At 56.7% G+C, this 22,121-nt stretch overlaps 10 protein-coding genes across 10 annotated transcripts; 5 read left to right on the top strand and 5 right to left on the bottom strand.

Moving 5' to 3' along the window:
• Nucleotides 1–65: 65 nt before the first annotated feature.
• BAUCODRAFT_32677 (uncharacterized protein) lies at nt 66–3,034 on the bottom strand. The gene is made up of 4 exons (XM_007676967.1): nt 2,497–3,034; nt 2,184–2,396; nt 2,066–2,128; nt 66–1,994 (listed from the first exon to the last, which is right to left on the bottom strand). Exons 1-4 carry the CDS (start codon nt 2,648–2,650, stop codon nt 289–291), a joined length of 2,136 nt encoding a protein of 711 aa, XP_007675157.1. The 5' UTR covers nt 2,651–3,034; the 3' UTR covers nt 66–288.
• A 180-nt stretch (nt 3,035–3,214) lies between these two features.
• BAUCODRAFT_147125 (uncharacterized protein) lies at nt 3,215–4,072 on the top strand (the record flags this gene model as incomplete). Its single annotated transcript, XM_007677367.1, has 4 exons — nt 3,215–3,383; nt 3,442–3,489; nt 3,562–3,693; nt 3,879–4,072. The coding sequence occupies 4 exons, from the start codon at nt 3,215–3,217 to the stop codon at nt 4,070–4,072; spliced, it is 543 nt and encodes a 180-aa protein (XP_007675557.1).
• Nucleotides 4,073–4,308: 236 nt separating this feature from the next.
• On the bottom strand, nt 4,309–7,324 carry BAUCODRAFT_147124 (uncharacterized protein; the record flags this gene model as incomplete). Its single annotated transcript, XM_007677366.1, has 2 exons — nt 4,309–6,695; nt 6,751–7,324. The coding sequence occupies 2 exons, from the start codon at nt 7,322–7,324 to the stop codon at nt 4,309–4,311; spliced, it is 2,961 nt and encodes a 986-aa protein (XP_007675556.1).
• Nucleotides 7,325–7,661: 337 nt separating this feature from the next.
• Nucleotides 7,662–8,444, top strand: BAUCODRAFT_432919 (uncharacterized protein). The gene has a single exon (XM_007677365.1). The coding sequence runs from the start codon at nt 7,764–7,766 to the stop codon at nt 8,289–8,291; it is 528 nt and encodes a 175-aa protein (XP_007675555.1). The 5' UTR covers nt 7,662–7,763; the 3' UTR covers nt 8,292–8,444.
• An 884-nt stretch (nt 8,445–9,328) lies between these two features.
• Nucleotides 9,329–10,413, top strand: BAUCODRAFT_147123 (uncharacterized protein; the record flags this gene model as incomplete). The annotated part of the gene is made up of 2 exons (XM_007677364.1): nt 9,329–9,596; nt 9,662–10,413. 2 exons carry the CDS (start codon nt 9,329–9,331, stop codon nt 10,411–10,413), a joined length of 1,020 nt encoding a protein of 339 aa, XP_007675554.1.
• A 4,292-nt stretch (nt 10,414–14,705) lies between these two features.
• BAUCODRAFT_48635 (uncharacterized protein) lies at nt 14,706–15,830 on the bottom strand (the record flags this gene model as incomplete). Its single annotated transcript, XM_007677159.1, has 1 exon — nt 14,706–15,830. A coding segment is annotated over one exon (1,125 nt), but the record flags the coding sequence as incomplete, so codon positions are not given.
• Nucleotides 15,831–16,468: 638 nt separating this feature from the next.
• BAUCODRAFT_121465 (uncharacterized protein) lies at nt 16,469–17,680 on the top strand (the record flags this gene model as incomplete). Its single annotated transcript, XM_007677363.1, has 3 exons — nt 16,469–16,722; nt 16,781–17,467; nt 17,557–17,680. The coding sequence occupies 3 exons, from the start codon at nt 16,469–16,471 to the stop codon at nt 17,678–17,680; spliced, it is 1,065 nt and encodes a 354-aa protein (XP_007675553.1).
• Nucleotides 17,673–18,176, bottom strand: BAUCODRAFT_23342 (uncharacterized protein; the record flags this gene model as incomplete). Its single annotated transcript, XM_007676919.1, has 1 exon — nt 17,673–18,176. The coding sequence occupies one exon, from the start codon at nt 18,174–18,176 to the stop codon at nt 17,673–17,675; it is 504 nt and encodes a 167-aa protein (XP_007675109.1).
• Nucleotides 18,177–18,989: 813 nt separating this feature from the next.
• Nucleotides 18,990–19,790, bottom strand: BAUCODRAFT_68486 (uncharacterized protein; the record flags this gene model as incomplete). Its single annotated transcript, XM_007677247.1, has 2 exons — nt 18,990–19,231; nt 19,277–19,790. The coding sequence occupies 2 exons, from the start codon at nt 19,788–19,790 to the stop codon at nt 18,990–18,992; spliced, it is 756 nt and encodes a 251-aa protein (XP_007675437.1).
• A 603-nt stretch (nt 19,791–20,393) lies between these two features.
• BAUCODRAFT_32672 (uncharacterized protein) lies at nt 20,394–22,058 on the top strand. Its single transcript, XM_007676966.1, has 2 exons — nt 20,394–20,448; nt 20,504–22,058. Exons 1-2 carry the CDS (start codon nt 20,446–20,448, stop codon nt 21,908–21,910), a joined length of 1,410 nt encoding a protein of 469 aa, XP_007675156.1. The 5' UTR covers nt 20,394–20,445; the 3' UTR covers nt 21,911–22,058.
• Nucleotides 22,059–22,121: the final 63 nt, after the last annotated feature.

The following is a 22,121-nucleotide window of genomic DNA, read 5'->3' as shown; positions in this document are numbered from 1 at the left end:
GTCACTCGGAGTTCAGAGGAGTCGCGTGGCGTTGCCGGCATCCGGCAGTGTGCGCGATCAATTGAGTTTCAACGAAAATATTGATTGAGCAGTCTTTGTCCTACTGACTGTGGTGTTCTGACTGCCGAACCGACACGCCATGCTATATGTACTGTTGACCGTACGCAAACTACAAACGTCGGTCAATGTCATGTCCATGCTTCGTGCAACCATTGCCAGACCGAAGGCCTAGTAGTACTCTACGCAACAGAAGTACGTTATCGCGACTCGCTTTCCATCGTCCGAATGTTAGCCGGGACTATTGGTATAGTTACTCGTCTGGTCGCCACGCCAGCCCCAAAAGCTACCGTCTTGCTGAAAGTCTTGGAAGTTGTGCTGCTGCAAAGGCGGCAGAGCAAGGCTATTGCTATCATCGTCATACTGACCGTTACCGCCGTCATACTGGGGCTGCGGACTTGCCGTCCCAAAGCCAAGTGGTGAAGGCGTAGGGCGCATTGCAAAAGACTGGTTGCCATTGATCTGCGGCAGAGAAGGTGGTCTGTATTGCTGTGATGGCCAGGGAGGCGCTGGAGGTCTGCTGTGAGCCGCATTCCCGGAGTACGCTTGAGGTAGGACCGGAGAGTGTGGGTTACTAGGTGCGTATGTCGATGTACTCGTTCCGTTCATCATAGGCGGTTGACGCATCGCTTGCTGCGGACTCAGCGAGGTCGAGGCATGTCCTGCGAGCGGCGACGGCCTATAGTGGTCCGTAGACGGTCTATAGGTGTCAGCTCCCCGAAATGCATGGCTCGACGATGTTGACATCGACGGCGGTGGAGGTGCAGGCTGGTAACGAGAACTGTCCGGTAATGATGCAGGCGTATGGTACGAAGGGGTGGGAACGTGCTGGTTACCTTGGTTCTGCGGTCGTGGCGGCGCTGGGTGATGTCGCTTTGCGGGCCGTGGAGGCTCGTCTTCTTCATCCGACAGTGTGAGGTCGATGACTGCACCAGCAGATCGCTTGGTACCGCTTCGTTGGCCTGATGCTGCTGACTGTGCCACCGACGGCTCTCGCGATGACAGGGGCGGTGTGTTCACGGCGAAGCTTTGACCGGCAACTGGCGAAATCGCGCTCAAAGGCTGCGACTCTTGCTTCACGCTGTTGATGGGCTTGTTCGTCGGGTCCGGCATCTCGACGAGGTCGTCGTCGTCATCAAAGTCGTCGTCGTAAGATGCGCGCGCTTTCCCTGCACCGCCGGCTGGCTGCTCATCATCTTCATCCTTGATAATCTTCCACTGTCCGTCCGGTTCCACATCAACCTTCTCGACGCTTTTCGGTGTTCTGTTCAGGATGTCTTCGAAATACTTGTCGACGCACAAGGACTGGAAGGACACCGTCTTGTTGCAGACTGGACAACTCCACTGCGGTGCCTGCTCCACCAGCTGCATGAACATTGCACCGTCAAAGCACTGGGTGTGCGTGCAGACTGTTGACCTGACGGGCAATGTGATGCGCACGGTTGAAACAGGGTCCTTCAGCGACATGCGGATAGCGGTCGCCTCAATGTCTGGATCAGCGTTCGCTTTCTGCATTTCTGCAAGCACCCTTTCTTTCGGAATGACGCTGGCAGTCCTGATACGTTCTGTGAGAGTGGCGGCGTTCACATATCGGACTAAATAGACCACAAAGGCGTATCTTTTGGTTGTGAGGGCGTAGGTAATGCTGACCTGATTCGGATAATTGGCCCTGGCGCGGACTTTCGAGGTCAAGTCTGCTGGCTTTGTCGAGCCAGGCTTGTTCTTCAGTCCCTTGAAGTTGGACTTGACGTCGTCGTTGTTAATCTTGACCTCGATCTGATTTGGGAAGGCAATGTCAACCGGGTGATAAGGCGACATCTCCTGCGCCGCACCACAAAACATCATGAGACGCATGTCGCCATCAGATGTCATGCGCTGCGCTTGCTCCACGCTCAGATTGATTGTAGCACGTACGGTATTCCGATTTTGTGGCATATCTGCGGCAGACCCTGTGTCAGAACTCTCGTAAGTGTACTCCTGAGCGAGAAGTCTATTGATGCAAAAATACCTGGAAGATCTTGTAGATGCACTACAGTGTCCAATACCTCGTAGAACGGACTGGACTTGAAGTCTGCTCCCGCGACGTCAGCAAATAGGTCACTAGCACTGTGCAATAAGAGACGTACACTTGCCGCCAGTAGGCATGCGATTCTGCGTCGACATTCCATACCCTCGACCAGTGGCCATCGAGTGACTACCATGCCCACCTGAAGGCGAGTCGTAGGTCCCTCCGGCTGTGACAATGTCGGTCAGTGGCGGAGACTGGCCCTTGTGGTTCGCGCGGTAGCGAAACGCTTCGAAGGCTGCCGGGTCGCCTTTCGCCACAATTTCGTTCAGTACTGTAGAGAAAGCAGTTGTTAGCCTCCGCCCGACATGACTGCTGCTCCATTCGGTGGTCTCCCCACCGTCTCAAGCGGTGCGCATATTCCCTTTACCTACTTTCAATGCATCGCTTTTGCAGTTCCGCCTTGTTGCCTGATACTGGTTTGCCGTAACTTCGACAGAGGTCTTTGAGATCGGTGTTCAGTAGTCGCTTCAACTGTGTCTCAATGGCTGGTTTCTGCTGCTGCAATATGTGCCCGCCTGATGCCATCTCTTGCGCCGCTAGCGCCACTTGTAGCTCTAGATCATGCGTCACCTGTCGAAGAAGGTGCGCAGGTCCAAGGTGACTTTGGGTGTTTGACGGGTGCTGAAGACTGTCATGAGCGCGAGGGCAGTTATATGCGCGAGGGACGGTGGTGTGAGGGTGATGGAGAAACCTTGAATCTTTCGAAGTGAGGCTCGAATATGGGCATACTCGGAAGGTACGAAGTGAAATATCGCGATTTCGGCAGTCACGTCCGAATACTCAGCTCTACAAACTCATATCGAGATCGTAAACGAGACCGAACACAGGGTGTTAATGACTGACTTCACAACAGCATTTGGTATTGTTGGCTCGAAGAAAGGCTGTCGTGCTAGCAATCGACCTTTCTCCCATTTGAGGTGCAGTATCTTAGCGCACACAGATGAGATCCTGCCGCTAAATCCGATACCCGCCCGTACCGAGCCCTAGCTGCCGGCGCATTTCGTTGTCTCGATTTCGGGTGTATTTTCATCATGCAGTAAGAAGGTGAGTATCGTACATTGGCACGTGAGCTCATTGCAATACGACAACATGGCGAAGAGTGCGCGAGCTAGTAGGGTCAAGACGAACAACACCGCTCTCAGAAAGAAGGTCTTCGGCCCTGTCGAGACAGCTCGTAATAAGCGACTGAATGCAAAGTTGCTTGAGCTTGCCCAGCAAGCGAAGCCTCAAAGAAGCGAGATGGATGTTGTTCCGGACAGTACGCTATGAGCCTGCGCCGACAGTGACACAAATATCACAACTGACCGCTCGTACAGGCGCTGAGCAAAAAGATGCGGAGAAGGCCGAGCCTCAAGCGACTGCTGGTAAGTGGCGACGAGGCAATTCCGCAACCTCGTTCCAGCCATGGTGTAGCGGACGCTAACGACAATATATAGAGGGTAAAATGGAGGTGGATGAGGGTGCCGGAGCCACGACGGCTAAGCGAACCGATTCCGAAAAGAAGCCACGGTCCAACCGGATTCGGAAGCCACGAAAACCAAGAAACAATATTGTCTTCGCGCCTACCGGTAAGGCAAGGTCGCAGAAGGGTCGGAAACGATGATCGAGGTTTGTCACAGGAACTTTGGGCTGTCTACCGTACACATCACCAGGTCCGGCCGCGAGACAACGCAGCCACCAGCACCGTTAACGGCGAAGAAGTTTGAGCGGCACGACATGCAGACCCGTGCACTGATGCTGCATGTCTGAGCAGCATCTACGCCAGAAGCCTACCAGCCTGTCATTCCAGAAGTGGCCTACATGTTTGCCACCTTCCTCGGCCATACGAGCACAAGTCGGGCTGTCACGCGGGAATCTGAACAAGACTGGTACGAAGACACCAATGATTCTTGCACCAACAATGCACTCAAGCTGCTACCACGACGGCATCATGACGCTGAAGGATAAGGGCAAGCATAATCGTGTTTCATATATTGTAGTCGTACGCCGTATGCGACCACGATCTTACCACACAACCCAACCATCAAAAAAGCCTCCCAAACATGTTCCGTGGGTATCATGCCTGTGATGCTTAGCCGACCTTTCGTGTACCACCCGCCCTTTACGCCCGACCAGAGCGCCCAGTGAAAGGAAAGGGGTATCTTTGTCGAATAAACATTAGTAAGAGCCCGAGTTTTATGCGCCTACTGCGGCGCCCGACCGTTGGCCTGCGCCTGCATCTTCCTCAGCGCATCGCGGTGCGCTCCGTGCAAAGCTCGGCTCTGCATCGCCATATCCATTGCACTCTGCCTATGCACACGCTGTGCTTGGTGTAGTCGATGCTCATATTCCACCATGCGGCGCTCGTGCAGCAATGCCTGTCTGCCTGCGTCATTGGACATGAGCGGCTGTCTGGCGGCCGCATCTTGCTGCAGTGACTGACGCCATTGCGTGAGCATGTTGGCTTGTTTTGACGTATCGACGGTGTTGGATCGCCTTGGTTGATGCGAGTCGTATATTGCGTTGGCTTGAGCTGCGGTGCTGTTCATACGCGCCGGCAGTGGCCAGGTGCCTTTCCTTTGCGTAGTTGGTGAGACCATACCTTCGCGCTGTTGTTGCATGACGGCTTTGCGTTCTGCGAGCGTCATGTTTTCCTCATCGAGGAGTTGCTTGCGTTCGGAAAGTGAGATGTTGTCGTCATCTAAGCGCACATTGCGCATGGAGGCGGAGTCGGATGGATCTATAGCATTCGCATCCGTGGCTGCTGTCGTAAGAGCATTAAAGGAGGCGCTTGTTGGCTGGTGCTGCAAGCGAACATTGCGCTCGTCCATCAGGTTGATGTTGCTTGCCATTGGGGTGGAGACTGTCCGATGAGGCGAGAAGGCAGCGGCCTCCTCAACTGGTGACTCCACAAGTGGCTGATTGATCAGTGGGGCCGATACGTTCCGTAATCCTTGTGTGGTAAGCCTGTGCTGTGCTTTACTGGCCGGATTGCTGCCTTGCCGGTTCAATGACATGGCCGAAGGGCTACGTGAGAAGGCGTAAACCGGAGTAACCGCACCGCTGCCGGCGTGGGGAAGGCCAGGTTTGCGGGTTTGCATGCTCTGCCGGTATGGGTTGTTGCTCGAGGCTCGCGATGCGTTCCGCGAAAACTCAGGCTTCTCTGGAAAAATAGAGCTAGGCTTCAGGGCTTCAGTGTCCACCGGTCTCGCAGCTTCCGCAAACGCATGGTCGACCTGTATGCCAGGCGAGTGAGAGCCAGATATGTCAGCCTCCACCTCCGGCTTGTCTGCGTCAGCGATGTGCTTCGCCCACTCATTCGTCCGATATGTCTGTGCCACTTTCGACAGTCCTTGCGGCAGATGGTCCCGAAGACTTTCAACCAAGGATACTGTGTCTTCGGCAGGTTCTGCGTCTTCGCCGCTTACACGCCGGCTCCCAACAGACTGCCGTTTGGAGCCTGCGGTAGATCTGCGCTTTCGGGGTATGCTAGCTTCCTTGTCCACCGGAGGCACAACTTCCTCCATAGTCGTTTCTGGACGTGGCACAGCTTCCTCGTCGTCTTCTTCGAACGGTAGCTCAACCATCGACCTGTTAGGAGCACGGGTATCGCTGATATTATTACTGAACGGCGACTTCGACGCGTCCTCATCAAAGGCGAAACGGTAAGGCGACGGAGCAGCGGAGAGCCGTGGCGCTGATAGCGTGTCGAAGTCGGTATCTTCATCTGCTGTAGCGGCCACTGATGAAGCCCTGTCATCCTCTACACGCGGGATATGCTCCATTCCCAGAGCATCTCCCAGAGTCAGCTGCTTTACGGGTACACCCCGTCGTTCTTGCAAAGGCTGCCCAGCTGTGGCTCTTGAGACGAGCGATTCATGGTCGTTGCCGTCGCTCTTTTGATCTTGATCCTGACCAGGTATCGAGAATGGGAGCGGCACGACCGCAGGTACAGCCGGTGCAGCCGAAGAGAGGTCGGACCAATCCTTGACCGAAGTAGCATCTTTGCCGTCCAGCGAAGTACGGCCGCTCGCCAGCCGCTCAGACGACTGGGCTGCGGAATGGTAGTGGTGGTTGCCTTCGCTAAGTAGAAGCTCTCCTGACTGTGACGCTGGCGGAGGCGCTTCGTCCTCTGGTGCTACACACACGACCATCGGCGGTCGTGCATGCTGCTTGCTGTTGCGACCAGAGCGCGAGCCCGGTATGTCTGCCATTTCGATACCATCGATCTCGCGTTCTCGTACACTTCCACCGCGCTTGGGTAGACTGTCCACAGATGACCCTACGCCGCTGTCCACGTGTACACTTGCACCACTCTTGTCGCCGTACATGGCCTCCCATTCGGCTCGGTCACGCTCCGCAGTCGCTTCGACGTCTCGGCCCACTGCGGCTTCCAGCTGATCTTTGCTTTCTTCGTCACGCATACGCTCCACGTCTCTCTTTACTCTGCGCTCCTTCACAATCTTCCAGATCTTGAATTGAGACAGCACCCCAAGGATAAAGAATATGATCGTACAAGCGATCTCAACCCGGATCCCACGTGTAATCGGATAAGTAGTGGTCCCAAGCGGGAATTCGTTAACGTTCAGATCTAAGGGCTGCATGTCAGTATGATCTTCGCCTACAAGGTTCTTATGCATACTCACTCCAGAGGTAGATCCAGAACTCCTTCAAGCCTGCTCGACTGAAGCAATCAATGCCCAGTATCGTGACGGTGGCACCGGCGAAAGAAGTGCAGAGTATCAAGCTGTAGGTCCGCGTGTAGTGGCTGAACGACAGTGCGAAAGAAGCGATACAGAAGACTGCGATTAGAATACCTCGGCCAGCCGTCGATGTGATCAGGCCGCCCGGCGACAGCACCAAGAACCACATTGCTAGGCAGAAGCCTCCAAGAAGGCAGCCAAGTCCTTCGGTGACCTCTCTAAAGACCAGTGCCAGCGCGCCGAAGATGACACCAGTAAGGACCGCTGCCACCATATAGGCTCCTTGGACGGCGTCGCTGACTGGTGGGTTCATGACGTAGACTACCAGAACGGTGACAGCCAGGCTGGCCAGTAGGGCCGTGCTCAGGAAGACGTGAAGCCATTCGTGCTTGATGCCAATGAGGCACAAAGCGACGCCCGCGATGAGCAGGATGCAACCGGCGATTCCAATGGCCGGCGTAATCTTGGGTTGCAAGGGCAAAGCATCTGGTCGGCCGGTGGTCGTTGCGCTTGTCATTACTGTTGAAGCAGTTGATTGTGGTGCGACCGTCGCAGAAGTAATGCCGCCGGTCGTAGAGATGCTCTGTACGTATGATGAAGAGCTGAACGGACTTGACGCAGTTGTCGCGTGCAGCGTGCTCGAGGCACTTGAGCTGTTGCTTGCCGATACATCCGAGCCATCTCGTCGCAGATGTAGTGAAGCACCGCTATCGACACAGCATAGCGTCCAGAGCAATGTCGCACACGCGTGACGGATCCGCATGCCGGGTAGCTCTCCAGCTTTCCAGGCAATGCTGGCCCAGAGCTTCCAACTCCGACGTTAGGCTTCGCTGCTGGCCTTTGCCGCAACACATCTGTCGCTTGAGCAATTCACAATTCAATAACATGAATGCGTGCGTCAGCGCTGAAGAAATGCTGTCGAGAGCGTGTTTCAGGTAGATAGCGAGCGTGACGCAATGACAAAGAACATAAGTGGTGCCCACCTATACTGGGCGCAACCCCAGGCGATATCAAGGTGGTTGCGGCAACAAAGTGCCGAAGCGCATCGAGCTATATCGTCGAGGATGTCCCTCCAACCACGGGCGTTGCACTGGACCATTGGAAGGCGCCGCGGAGTGGATCAGCAGAGTTCTGCACGCAGCACATTCGTGCATTGCTCAAGGCCAGCCAGCGATTCGCGCCTGGCAGAAGCGCAATTTGGCGACCGGGTCAAGAAAGGTAAATCCAGCGAGAGCTCACGGGCCATCGAGTGCCGAACGCACGAGCTGCTTCTGGTGTGGGCGTATCTTGGCTGGCTCATGGTTTTCCAACTCAAGCCTAGCAAATGTTGGAGACGAAGCCACTCTGGGGAGGTCGCAAGCCATCAGCGCCATCTTCGCGAAAGAACGCCTGATGCAGTGATCGACATCTTCCAAGAACTACCCGGCGAACCAGAGGTGATGTGGGAGTGGCGGATGAGTTTCCATCTACGTGGAGCACGCTAGCTTGTCACGCCTGCGCAGAGCGCGTGGTGTATGCAGACGATAGAGCTTCTGCGTTCTCACTCAACATCGCATCGATAGCCGTTTCAACAGTGCTCGCAACTGCCTCTCCGCGGTTGCTAGAAGCTCACAGCGCGTCTAGACCTGTCAGCCTCAATCCACGCCGCCCGTTTTCTTGTCAATCCTGGCGAAGTTTGTCGCGTGATGGAAATGAAGTTCATCCAAAGCAAGCGTAGCGCGGCGGCGGCGGATCCGGCAACCGGCGAACTAGGAGTTGGAGGCTTGGTTTCAAATGCAGGCACGACGCCATGATGCGTCGCCATGTGCTGTTGATAAGAGCTGGATCGCCAGATGATAGCGCGGCGCCTGGTCTATATCAGACGCATTGCCACGCACAGTGTGATGTCGTGATGATTCGAGCAAAGAGTACATCGACGATTGTAATGGGCGTCTGTTGCTCCAAATTCAAGAGCTGAAGTCAATGAAATTGGCTTCGGCACGGAAATGCTCGAACCTTATTGCGCGGAAGTGATTGGCGCAGAGTTCACCATACGAGCCATTGAAACTCTGTCAAGAGATGCCACCTAAATGTGAGCTTCGGTCGTGCGAGATCCATACCGCAGCGATATGAATAGCTCTATGTTGATGGCCTCGACTTTCAGTTTGATCCCGAGGGGTTGTAGTCACGACTTACATAAGAGAAAGTCTGGTGGCGGGTGGTTTAAGATTGCCATACCGCTACCATTGCGAGGCTGACCACAGTCCTGCTCTGGCATCTTAACATAGGACACGGCTGCACTAGGCAGCAGTGCAATGTAGGGATCTATTGCGCGAAGCGTGCCCTGATCCTCATGCGTGCTCAATCTCGTCGGAGCTGATATTAAGAACCGCATCCGTGTTCGGGCACCCAACCTCCGATCGGCGCGTACTTGCCACTTGCCCCGGTGTTGAGCAACCATGTATAACACCAAAGTAATAAATCTAAAGTCCTTTGCAAACCGCAAACCTGTATCTAGACCACATTGCAATCCTTCGGCGTTATGTCCAACCAAGTATTACCCGCCACCCTAGACCTGGTTCATCAAGCCCAGAAGCTGTTCCAGCAGCGTCCCCTGCTTGCCACAACGGCAGCAATAGGCAGCCTCTGGACGGTGAACCGAGCATTGTCAGTCCTGGGAGGCCTCTATCTCCACTTCATCCGACGCAGCTCACTGCCCCGATACAAGCGCGATGCAGATTCCGACGGCGTCTGGGCGTTGATCACGGGTAGCTCAGATGGAATCGGGAAAGGCTTCGCTGAAGAGTTCTGTAAGCCAACTCAATACACTTCTCCAGCGACCGCCAGACGCATCGCTGACGTAGGAAACGCAAAGGCCAACGCGGTTTCAACGTAATCCTCCATGGCCGCAATGAAACGAAACTCAACAACCTCCGCACCACCCTCCTAGCACAATATCCCGGCCGCCAAATCCGCATCCTAGTCTTCGACGTATCCCACGACCTCAACGACCCGACCAAACTCCCTACCGCCATCGCCGCGCTCAAGGACCTCAAAATCCGCATCCTCGTCAACAACGTCGCTGCCCTGCCCCTCGGCCGACCAATGTGGATACCCTACCAAACCTGGCAGGACACGACCACACGAGCGACAATCGACGCCAACGTGACTTTCTGCTGCGATATTACGCGACTGCTATTGCCGCAGCTTATCGCCAATCAACCGGGCCTAATCATCACCGTTGGTAGTGGCGCGAGCGAGGTGCCCGTCCCCTACACTGCTGTGTACAGCGGGTGTAAATCCTTCAACATGGTATTCTCGCGCTCGTTGGCCGCCGAGATGAAAGCAGAAGGCCATGATGTCGAGGTCTTAGGTGTCGTTTCCGGCTTGGTGTCGACGGCGATGGAGCCGCGGCCCGTGACTCTCTTCTGCCCTACTTCACGGACTTTTGCTCGCAGCGTGCTGGATAAGGTGGGCTGTGGGCGGAGTATCATCTGGCCTTACCTACCGCATCTGATTAACTTTGGACCTGTTGTGGCCATGCCGGAGTGGCTCAAAATGCAGATTTCGATCGGCATGGCACGGGATGAGAAAGCTAAGGAGGCCAAGATGCTGAAAGGGCAGTAAGTGAGCGGGGGCAGGAGGTGGCAGCGACTGTGCGCCGTAAGCACGATTTGCTCATGGCTATCTACTCATACATTGTTCGTAGCAGTAGCTGCGTATCAGGCACGATGACCGCTTCAGTGGCACGGACTTCAATCGCTAAGCTCGATGGCCTCTTCGACCGTCCCACCGACACCCTGCAAAGTCGGGTTCTTCTCCGGCTCCGCATTCCAAATGCGCGCTTGTGGATCGATCTCGTCTCCCTCGTCCTCGTCCTCTTCCGTCTCCTCCGCTTCTTCATCATACTCTTCCTGCATCGGGGCAAAGCGTGGCATGCCACTCGCTTGATCGTAGTCACCTTCCATACCTTCTTCCTCGGAGTCGTAGTCCTCCGCGTCCTCATCGTCAGCGTCGCCGTCGACCTCGTCCTCATCCGGGTCCATGTCGTCGGGAGCTTCACTGTCACCTTCATCATCAAAAGCCTCGGGCTGCTGCGCGTAGTGCGGACGCAGGGCTTCCTGTTGCCGGCCCCACTGATGGACGCCCACTGGCGCTCCCGTCGGATCGTTCTCTTCTTCCCACGCCTCCTCGAGCTCTTCTACATCGAAGTCCTGCGGGTACTGAGGTCCTTGAAGCTCATCACTATCGTCAGCATCCTCCTCAGTGTCTCCGCCCCCATACCCGTTCGCGAGAGCTGCGTACGGATTGCTTGCGTAGGGGTTCGTGTGCTGACACAAGTCTCGTTCGGCTGGAACAGCATCGTCCGCGTGATCCTCAATGTCGTCGCTTCCATCATCCTCGCCCTCATCATGCGCATCGAACCCATTAACAAGGGCCTGCTGAGCGAGCCGAGCAATCTGAGTTTGATTCGGCAGAGTCTCCGGGCTCAAACCATCATCGGCCTCTTCCGCTTCATCGTCAGAGATGAGAGAGATGGCTTCCGAAGCGCTCTGGGTGCGCAAGTACGCATCGTGGCTAGGAGCAGGCGAGGCATCGTCGTCGTCGCCGTCGTGCTCGTGGTCAGCATCGAGGGGCACATCCTCGGAAACGTTAGCTGCGCTTGGTGCACCGTTGTAATCGAACTTGCTGATGGCCGACTGATATTGCAGCTCTTGAGATTGTCCGAACGAGTTGCGAAGTGATTCGTCAACCTCCGAGGGCTGAATGGTGAAATTGTTGCCATGGTCGCCGCAGCTTGATTTGCCGAAGAACGCAAAAGCGGACTGCGACTGCCCAGCCTGAGAAGGCTCAACGGAGAAGTTATTACTGTGGTCGCCAAAGCTGGGCTTGCCAAACGAAGCAAATCCACTCTGCGACACGAAGCTCGTGTCCGATTTCGATTCTTCGCCGTTTACGTCCGCCTTCTGCGTCCACGGCATCTGCGAGTCGCCGTTGACGAAGCTCCAAGATGGTTGCTGAGGCACGCTAGAGAAAGGTACGGTCTCCGGGGTGGTGGAAGGAGGCTGCCACTCGGGAAGCGCTTCGACATGCGATGCATTCAGTTGTTCCAAGGGCTCGTCGACAGACTCGCCCGGCGTCTCCACAACTTCGTGGTGAGAGGGGACGGAGCCGTTCGGTGGCGCTGCCGCATGCCCTTCGCTCCCACCAAAGGAGCCATTCACCGTAGGTACAGCATCCGGAGCCGCGAAGAGCGATCCGTTCGCCATCCGCACAGGCTGAGACAACCCGCCGATACCACGCTCTTGCACTTCCGGCACCGCAGCCTTCCTAACCTGCGGCGAAGCAAACAGCTCATCAACGTCTACCCCACCCCTCGACACCGGCCGACTAACGTCCCTCGACCTCGATGCCCGGAGCTCATTCGCCCGCAGCAGAGCCCTCCCATACTGCTCGCGCGGCACAAAGCGACTCTCCCGCAACCGATACGCAGGCACATCGCGCTCGTGCTCGGGTGTGCTGGTACCGGAAGCGCGCAACTTCGCCTCAGCCCTCGCACGAATCATCGACGGTGAATCGTTCGGCGGCCTTGACGCGCTGAGGCTACGGCTCTGCTCGCGTTGTTCACGCTGCTCTTCGATGTCCGCTTGAAGCATTGCGCCACTTTCGGCGAGACTCTCGCGTGCCTTCTTCAGACGTGCGAAGAGTTCTTCGTCGGGGTCTTCTTTCCTCTTTTGCGGTACTGCGGGCGGTGGCATGAGCGACTTGGTGTCGATAGACGACGAGTTGGGCTTCGCGAGTGACGATGGACCTGTCTTCGCAAACGAGGTGGAACCGGTCTTCGCAAACGAGGTTGAATCGGTCTTCGCAAGCCCAGCCGAAAGCGACGCGGACGGCGCAGGCGAAGACACGACAGACATATCCCCCAAATCATCCCTCCCCCTCTTCGTCCCCCGCATCCCACTCGCACCCGCATTCGGATCAAGACCCATCGCCTTCATCTTGAAGTACGTGCTCTTCATCGCGCTAGGCTGATGCAAGGCAGCGCCACTCGCTGCAAAGCCCAGAAAAGCACTCCGGCGGAGAAAGTCAGCAGTCTTGTCGTCAGATGCCGCGGGCTTGGTCACGCGTCCGCGCTCGTCGACGTGGCTTGTGCTCTTCATGCGCTTGTGACTCGGTTGGTGGCGCGTCGTGTCGGCGTTCCCAATCGCATTCGTCTCCGCACCGTGCGAAGAAGACAGATGCCGCTTGTTGCTCGCAGGTACAGGCACTGCTGCCGCTGCTTCAGGGACCGTCTTCGCGAACATCCTGCTTTCCACCGACTCTTTCCGTGTACTGTCCGCAAAGCCGCCCGGCATATAGCTATGCACATTCCCCATCTCGCTACTCTCCCGACTCCTCCTCGCCTCTTCCAGCCCTCTGCGCGCTCGCTCCCTTAACTTGCTCCCCCGCTTCGCAGACTTCTTCCGCCAGGCCCTATCGCGCCACCGCCTCCAGTATCGTCTCAATAACACGTCCTGGCGGAAGCGGTCTGCGGTTTCGGTCAGCACCTCCACGCGTGCCGTTTCCTGGACGTTAGTGATGAGGTGCTGCAGTTCGAAGTCGATGTACTGATCTAGTATGCCGAAGGTGTCTTGGTAGAATAGCTGCTCGGCTAGTGTTTGGAAAAGCTTGCCGCTCTCTTCATCCGCGCTGAAGGATTTGGCGAGTCGGCTTGGTTTCGACGGTGCGAAGCCCGCCTGATTTTTCTGCAGTGATACTCGGCGCTCTGAGGAGATTGCTGGTGGAGGTGGTGTTGTTGTCGTCGCTCTGGTTGGGCTCGTCACTTGAGGTGCAGCTGGAGGGGGTGAAGGTGAATGTGCGGTTGGAGGTGGCACGGGCTTCGCTGCGGGACTTTCCACTAACGTCGTTCCTGCCGTTTCTGGCTTGGGAAAGAGCGATGCTTGGTGTGGTGGCGGTGGGGCGGAGTCTGCCGGTGCCGTCTGTGACTGCGGGAATGCAAAGGGTGTTGTGTTCGCTCTGCCACTCTCGCTCGTAGTTTTGGATTGTTGGAAGGGCGATGATTGCGCAGGTGAGCGGTCGCCAGTACTGAGCTCGGCAAACGGCGGCAAAGCCTTTAGAGCGACGCTCGGTGCTGAAGTCAATGAAGCACCACCAAGACTTCCTTGGCTCGTAGGAGGAATTTGTGCTCTTGCAAAATCGAATGATGGTGCCTTGGCCGCGCTTGATGGTGCTGGGGCAGTTCCACTCGTTGACACAGAGGCTTGTGACGCGGAGGGCGCGCCGAAGTTGAACAGCGTTGACGTCTCCTTCTCCGGCTTCCCAGATGCCAGACCAGAGAAATCGAAGGTTCCAGACTTCCTCTCGGTCTGCGGCTGCTTCTGCGGCACAAACGGGTTGCTCAAAACACTTCCACTTCCCACTGACGGTTGGCCGAAAGTCGTACCTTGCGGTTTAGCAGGCGCAAAGGGGTTGTTGAAGGGGTTCCCGGATGATGGCAGGCCAAACGTCGTGGTACCCGAAGGCTTTCCGAACGATAAACCACTGCCGTTGGCGATTGGCTTTGACGGTGCATTGGTACCGAAAGAACTCGTACCGTTTGTGAGGCCGGCAGACGCGGTGTTCTCCGCTCTCTGCTCCTCAGGGACAAAGAGCGATTCCTCATCCCCACCCCCGTTACCCTGCACCCCACCATTAACACCACCCTCTACACCATAACCCTCCATCTGGCCATACACATCCTCCATTCCCACCTCCATATCCTCCTCAACCACCTGCCCCACCTCCTCAGCCCGCCTCACGCTCATCCCATCAATAACCGCCGAAACGGTCCTCCCGAACCTTTTCCCTTCCACAAGACTACTCTTCCACTGCTTCGGCAAATTGCTCGTTGGCTGCCCCAACTCCTTCGACCTGATAGACAGGAGGTCCAAATACTGCTGTCCATCTTCTCTCTGCGCGAAGGAGAAGCCGTAGGCTTCGCAGAAAGTGTACACCTGCTCCTCTTCATCAAAAGCGAGGATATCGAGGAGTACGTCGACTGTCCAATCGAGTGGGGAGGTCTTGTTGTTTTCCCGGAAACCGTGGACGAGCGCGCTGAGAGCCGTTCGTCGGACGAGGTTGAAGTAGATCTCGGCCACACATGCCATCAAGTAGGAGACTTGCTTCGACCCAACCAACGTCCAGAATCGCTGCCAATCCTGCTGCGCGAGTAGATGGTTCGCACGTGGTTTCAGCGGACCTTGACCATCGTGGGTATTACAAGCGGCGGCGTATAATTGCAATGCAGCTTGCACTCGCCCACTCTCGACTACATGTCTCGGCCAGCTCTGCACGCGGTCCTCGAGATCCGGAATCGGGTCCTGGAGTTGGAAGATGACGCAGTAAGCGCGAAACTCGACTTCGTTCGGTAAATCGACCCGCCCGCGGCTGTCCTCGTAGTACTGCATGAGCGACAATAGTGTCCGATCTAGTTGTTCCCGCTCTTGCTGCGCGTCGTACTTGTCATACGGTCGTGTGGCTCCTGCCAGTTGATGTAGGGATAGGATGTGGAAGCGTGCGATCCGCTCGTAGCATTCGATCGCTATTCGGAGATCCTCCGCCTTGGTCAACTGTTGGATGGAGAAATCGTTGCGGATGGCGCGGGTGCGGTCCCAGACGAAGTGGTGTACTTTCTCCAATCTCTCCGCGCCGCTGATGACTTCATTGAAGAGGTAGTCACATGTCCGTTTCAGTACTGCCGGTGGCCGTAGGTCTGATGGTAGTTGCTCTTCCAGCCCCGCCGCGGCTCGACGGAACTTCTTCACCATGCGCGACTCATCCGGCGGTGCGTCTGTCCGACTGAAGGCTGAGTGAGATGGATCTGTCTCTTCCGTCCAGACATCGTTCTGCACGACCCGTTCGACTCGCTCGTACTCGGCGCACATGTCCTGGCATGTCCCTACTGGCGTGATCGCTTCCGCCAGCGAGCGAGGCTTGTCCGGGTCCGCTATGAGACCTTGGCGGATGGCTTGCTTCCGCTCGCGCTCGCGGGATTGGGTGAGCTGGGAGGAGTTGTCACTAACCGCACTTCGTCAGTGACGTGGTGGCTCCATGATACATACCTGATCGTAGCGTTCCTGCCATCCTGCTTTCGTCCTCATCCCGCCTGGTGCGCCACGCTGGTTGACTGCGCCATTGACGGCTTTAGGTTGTCGCGCTTGGCCGAACGTCTTATTGGCGCCATCACCGCGCGACGGCTGGCCAAAGCGGCCCTTGAACGTTGCTCCGGCTCGTTGGGGGTCGCCTCGAAATGATGCGCTATGGTTCGTTGATGCGCCTCTTGCTCCACGCTGCGCAGCTGGTCCGCTACCGCGTCCTCGCCCGCGCGTTCCTCCGCCGCCGCGAGTCAACGACATCGTCGTCACCGCCGAGAAGATGTGTAATGGTCGTCATGTGTCACGTCGAGGCAGTGTTCGCCTCCGTGGAGGGTTCAGAGGTCGGAGGAAGTACAGTCACGTTATGTCTTTGTCCGCATCTGCAGATTGAATGTCATGCAGCGTCCGAGCGTTCCATATGCGGCGCAAGATCGGCCAGCACCGGCCGCAGAATCGGCCGCATCGCCCGAGTCAAGACATTCCCGCAACAACGAAAGTGATCGCGTGCATCCAATAATTCTTCCCCATCAACCACCATCTCAGCCATGGCGCTCTCCGAAGTCACCACAGCCTTTCTCAAACGCTTCAGATCAGCACCACATCTGTCTCCCTCCCTCTGGACGCAGCAATGTCGACGATACGCCTTACCAGCGGATGCTGCCGCGGTACAGGAGACGGACGAGCTCGAGACGACCAGCTTAGCAGCACGACCGTCCGAGAAAGACATTGAACGCTACGATCCTGCCGGCGTGGCACGGAGACGCAATGAACGACACAGTAGAAGACTCCCGCGAAGCAGGCAAGCCACACCTCCACACCCACCTCCCGCAGAACCTCCTCACTAACACTACTCACAGATACCAATACAAACCCCCGCGCTACTACCGCGGGCCCCTCCACCCGCACCAACCCCCCCCGGAATCCGACCCATCCTCCCGCCTCTTCGTTCCCGGCCCCTTCTCCCTCCCCCGTCTCGAACAAACGTACCACGAAACCTTCGCCCCGGACTACATGACCATGACCTACACCCACTTCCCGCCCGGCTTCAGCGCGCCGGTCAAAGGAGAGCGACTCCGGAGCTGGATAGGAGACTCACCCTACTTCAAGAACCGACCCCCTCGTGGGCCGAGAGGCGGCGATGTGTTGCGGCTGTTGCGGAAACCGATTACCTTCCGCAACGTGCCGAAACTGGAGAAAGTGACGGTGCACACCATGGTCAAAGCTGCGACAGACGACGTCGCACACCTCCACGTCGCGAGTATGGTCCTGCAATCCATCACCGGTGTGCGAGCGACGGCGCATAAAGTCGAGAAATCCGCCGCCAGCTTCGGCATTCAAGCGGGACAGTATCTCAGTCTTACGTGTGAGTTGAGTGGCGAGGCTATGTATCATTTCATCGGGAAATTGGTCGATGTGGTCATGCCGAAGATCAAGGATTGGCCCGGGGTGAAGGGGAGTTCGGGGGATAGTAGTGGGAATGTTGCGTTGGGGTTGAAGGCGGAGGAGGTGGCGCTGTTTCCGGAGGTGGAGGTGAATTATGACATGTAAGTTTCTTCAAGCTGTGCGAAGGAGATGATGGATGCAGCCCTGGGGCTGCTGAGCGTTTGAACGAAACTGACGTGGATGTTTTCAGGTACCCGCCGAAGATGATCCCCGGTTGCCATATCTTCATCCATACGTCCGCGTCGACGGATCGGGATGCGAGGGTGTTGCTCACGCAGATTGGCGTGCCGTTTTATGGGAAGCTTATCAACTGAAGCATGTACGATCTCGGACTCCTCGGCCGTGGCACCACCTCATGATCGATTCTGATGCTCTTCCTGGAAAGTAGTCATCCTTCGGCATGGGCTTCGGGGCATTGCTGCTATTCCTCCCGTCGAACAACGTTTCCCCCGTCAAAAGCCTCGGCGCGTTACCCATCTCACACAACATCGTCATCAATGCCAACGCCAACCCGAAGCCGGCGTACACCAACACCTCTTCAAACGAAAGCCAACGTGCACATTGTTGAGCAGTCGACGATTTACGCCGTCCCGGGTGGCCATCCAACGATTCGCCAACGAGAAGGTGACCCTTATCCGGAAGGCAGAACTCGTACATCGACACATACTCATATCGAAGAAAGACCATGCCAGTATCCTTGCGGGAGGCGCTGACGTGAGCGACTCTGCGGAAGATGGCCTTAGGGCTCGCCAGGAAGCAGGCGTGAAGCACGGCACAAACGGCGGTGAGGTGTGTTGAGATGCAGAGCATGAGTCTTCCGGGGAGGGAACTCGGGGTTTCTGAGGCTAGTAAGAAAGTGTTTTAGATAGCTGGATCATAACCGGCCTTGAACCTGACGGTAACGTTTTGGTTGAGCTGGAATGGTAGGGGGGGTGGTGTCTGACGTGGTGTCTTGAAGGTGATGGTGCTGAATCCCTTTGTCCGTTGACCTGGTGCCTCCGGACTTCCCCAGTCTGGTCGGACGAGTCTTGTGGGGGGGTAGATGAACGGACGAGTACTAGTGGGAACGCAGGTCAACCATTTCGATGCTTGCTAAGCGTCGTAGTCAGTAACATATCGTACGCGTTGGGTTCCACCACGGGAAGCCTTTACGAGCTATGACCCAGTGAGTCACGCCATGTTTCAAGGTCACCTTCATGTCGCCCTTGACTAAGGCTAAACGCTTCGCAGCCGCTCGCGAGCTCACCTATCAAGGACCACGACAGGGAGATCACGAAGACGCTACAGCTAAACTCTCGAAGGAAGACAGAATAGAGTGCAGACTGAGGTATTGTGCTTCTACCATCCGTTCGAACATGCCACGATGGCCGGCCGAGCATATGTATGCCGTATCTCGTTCATATCGTTCCAACATCGTCACCTTCCGCGCCGTAAGCGCTTGGTGCTTCGCTAATATCTGCAAGCAAGCAAGCAAGCAAACTCCCGAACGGCGAGCCGCGTCGCCGAATCGCACACTCTTTGATCTCCGTCGACTGTTGACATACGAGGTATGTTCTCCTCCGTCTCCCACACAACAATCTTCGAGTCACGTCGAGGTGAGGGTGAAGGTGAGGGTGATGGCAATCACATCTCCCCAAACAACCTCGCCGTGACATCCCCAATATACTCCTCCTCCATCTCATACTCCTCCCCTCCATTCTTGTCCAACCCCACATACTCAAACGCAGCGACGACCTGCTCAACCGCAAAACCCATCCCCACAAACCTCTCCACCATGGCAGGATTATACCCCCGATACGCCTCCCTCCGCCTTCTCTCTTCGGCTTTCTTCTTCTCCCTCTCCTCCTGCCTCCGCCTCTCCTTCTCTCGCGCCACGTCTCCTTCCCCTCCTCCGCTGACGTCCCCACTACTCCCACCCCCGGTCTTGCCCGACCCGGGACCAGGTCGGGGAGCATCCGCATACCGTATCGCCCACTCCCGCGCCACGTGCGCGAACTCCTCCGGTCGCGTGAGTAGCATAGACGCCACCTCCGCATCCTGCGGATCTTTCGGCTCCGGACTTGATAGCAAACTCTGGATACTGATCAACGCGCTCTTGAGCGTCAACACGGGACTCCAGGCCGATTTTAAGGTGTCCAGACATATCGCCCCTGTTTGCGAGCTGATATTGGGATGCCAGATGCGGGTGATGAATTTCATCTCGGGCGGTTTGAAAGGGTATTCCGGGGTGATGCGGATGTCGACTTCGTAGTGTCCGTTTTCGTAGGGGGTGTCCGGGGGCCCAACGAAGTGGCCTTTGAAGCGGGTGAAGTCTGTTATTTCGGGGGAGCCGGTGGGGGAGGTGAGGGTGATGCCGGAGTGGGTGTCTTTGTGGACGTCGGCGATCTCTTTTTGGAGGCGGCGGTTGCGGTTGGCGGTGGCCATGTTGGCGTAGTGCTATAGCAACCGGAAGTGGGAAGGAAGGTTAGGTGGGAGCGGTGGAGGGGCTGTGGTTGTTGGAGTGGCTGCCCCGGTAGAGGCTCACTCTTCGTAGCGGCAAAGTGCGGGTCGATCACATGTAGTGTGATATTGGCGGAGTCTCAGCCTCGTAATGGGGCCAGAGGATGTGGTATGGACAGCTTCGTGGTGGCTGGTGTCGCAGCCTTTGTACGCTGGAGCTCGCTGGTCGGCTCACGTGAGACAGCGGTGTTGTCAGGAGCAGGCGGTGTGGTGGGCTTCGTAAGCAGCGGAGTAGCTATGGCTTCAGCTGTAGCCAGGGAGGGGCGGTGGTGGTGTGGTGCAGGGACTGGAGTATTCAAGTTGGTAGCAGTTGATGCTTGTGTGATGCACCTTCGAGACCACCTCGGTTCGTTGCCTTAGGCATCAAGTATGCTCGCGTGGTGCTGACGTGACAAGCTTCCACCTTGAAAGGCATCTCGCATCCACCATCGCCGCACCAACACTCATATCAACAACTTTCCCGCCTCACCTCCATCATCACCACCCCCATACTGCCACTCACTCGGTAGTGACTGCACCACCTCCAACACTGAAGCAGGGGCTAAGACCACCACCACCGGAAGAGTAGGAAGGGGCAGCGATGGTATGTCTCCATAGCCAACACTCTGCCCTTCACACTCAACTAACACATTTCGTAGGGTCAGAACCAGTCCGGCCTCGGCGGGCCCGGCGGACCTCCAGGCGCACCGGGTGGCGATAACAAGGACAAGAAGGGAGACAAGAAGGACAAGCCCAAGTACGAGCCGCCACCACAACCCACCACGCGCATCGGGCGGAGAAAGAAGAAGGCAGCCGGGCCTAATGCCGCGGCCAAACTCCCCACCGTCTATCCCACCGCCCGCTGTAAGCTCCGTTACCTCCGCATGCAGCGCGTCCATGATCACCTCCTGCTCGAAGAAGAGTTCGTCGAGAACCAAGAGCGCATCCGCAAAGCCAAAGCGGCCAACGACAAGGCCCCTGCGACCGCCGGTGGCGACAGCGACGCCCTCGACCGCAACGCCGATGAGCGCAGCCGGGTGGATGACATGCGCGGCTCGCCCATGGGCGTTGGCAACCTCGAAGAACTAATCGACGACGACCACGCCATCGTCTCCTCCGCCACGGGACCCGAATACTACGTCTCCATCATGTCCTTTGTCGACAAAGACCTTCTCGAACCCGGCGCCAGCATCCTGCTCCACCACAAATCCGTCTCCGTAGTGGGAGTCCTAACCGACGATGCCGACCCCCTCGTCTCCGTCATGAAGCTCGACAAAGCGCCGACAGAATCCTACGCTGACATAGGCGGGCTGGAACAGCAAATCCAAGAAGTGCGCGAAGCCGTCGAACTGCCCCTACTGCACCCAGAACTCTACGAAGAGATGGGCATCAAACCGCCGAAGGGTGTCATCCTCTACGGCGCGCCAGGCACCGGCAAAACTCTCCTAGCCAAAGCCGTCGCGAACCAAACCTCCGCCACTTTCCTCCGCATCGTCGGCTCAGAGCTCATCCAAAAGTACCTCGGTGACGGTCCGAGACTGGTCCGCCAACTCTTCCAAGTCGCCGCCGAGCACGCACCCTCCATCGTTTTCATCGACGAAATCGACGCCATAGGCACGAAGCGTTACGAGTCCACTTCAGGCGGCGAACGCGAAATTCAGAGAACCATGCTCGAACTCCTCAACCAACTCGACGGCTTCGACGACCGCGGCGACGTGAAAGTTATTATGGCGACGAACAAGATCGAAACCCTCGACCCGGCTCTCATCCGTCCAGGCCGTATCGACCGCAAAATCCTATTCGAGAACCCGGACCAAATCACCAAACGCAAGATCTTTAATCTGCACACGAGCAAGATGAGTTTGGCGCAGGATGTGGACTTGGAGGAGATGATTGTCGCCAAGGATGATCTGAGTGGAGCAGATATTCGGGCGATATGTAGTGAGGCGGGTCTGATGGCGCTGAGGGAGCGCAGGATGAGGGTGAATATGGAAGATTTCCGGAAGGCGAGGGAGAGCGTGCTTAAGACCAAGAGTGAGGGGGAGCCGGAGGGGTTGTATTTGTAAGGTGGGTTGGTTTGTGTGTTGTAAGGTAGGGATGGAGGAAGCGTAATGTAGTATATGTTTTTGGGCTGGGCACCGTGACGAGCCATAGAACGTTAGCTCAACCACTCCGGTGGTATTAAGTCAGACATGGCATTGGCCGTGCAATGCCGGTTCCAGCATAATATTCTGGCTACTGCTATGCCTCACGTCTTCAGTGTAACTTTCAGTCAAT

The sequence above is a fragment of the Baudoinia panamericana genome, assembly GCF_000338955.1.
Source record: "Baudoinia panamericana UAMH 10762 unplaced genomic scaffold BAUCOscaffold_5, whole genome shotgun sequence".
Lineage (NCBI taxonomy): Eukaryota > Fungi > Ascomycota > Dothideomycetes > Mycosphaerellales > Teratosphaeriaceae > Baudoinia > Baudoinia panamericana.
This window is presented reverse-complemented; position numbering and strand designations above follow the sequence as displayed.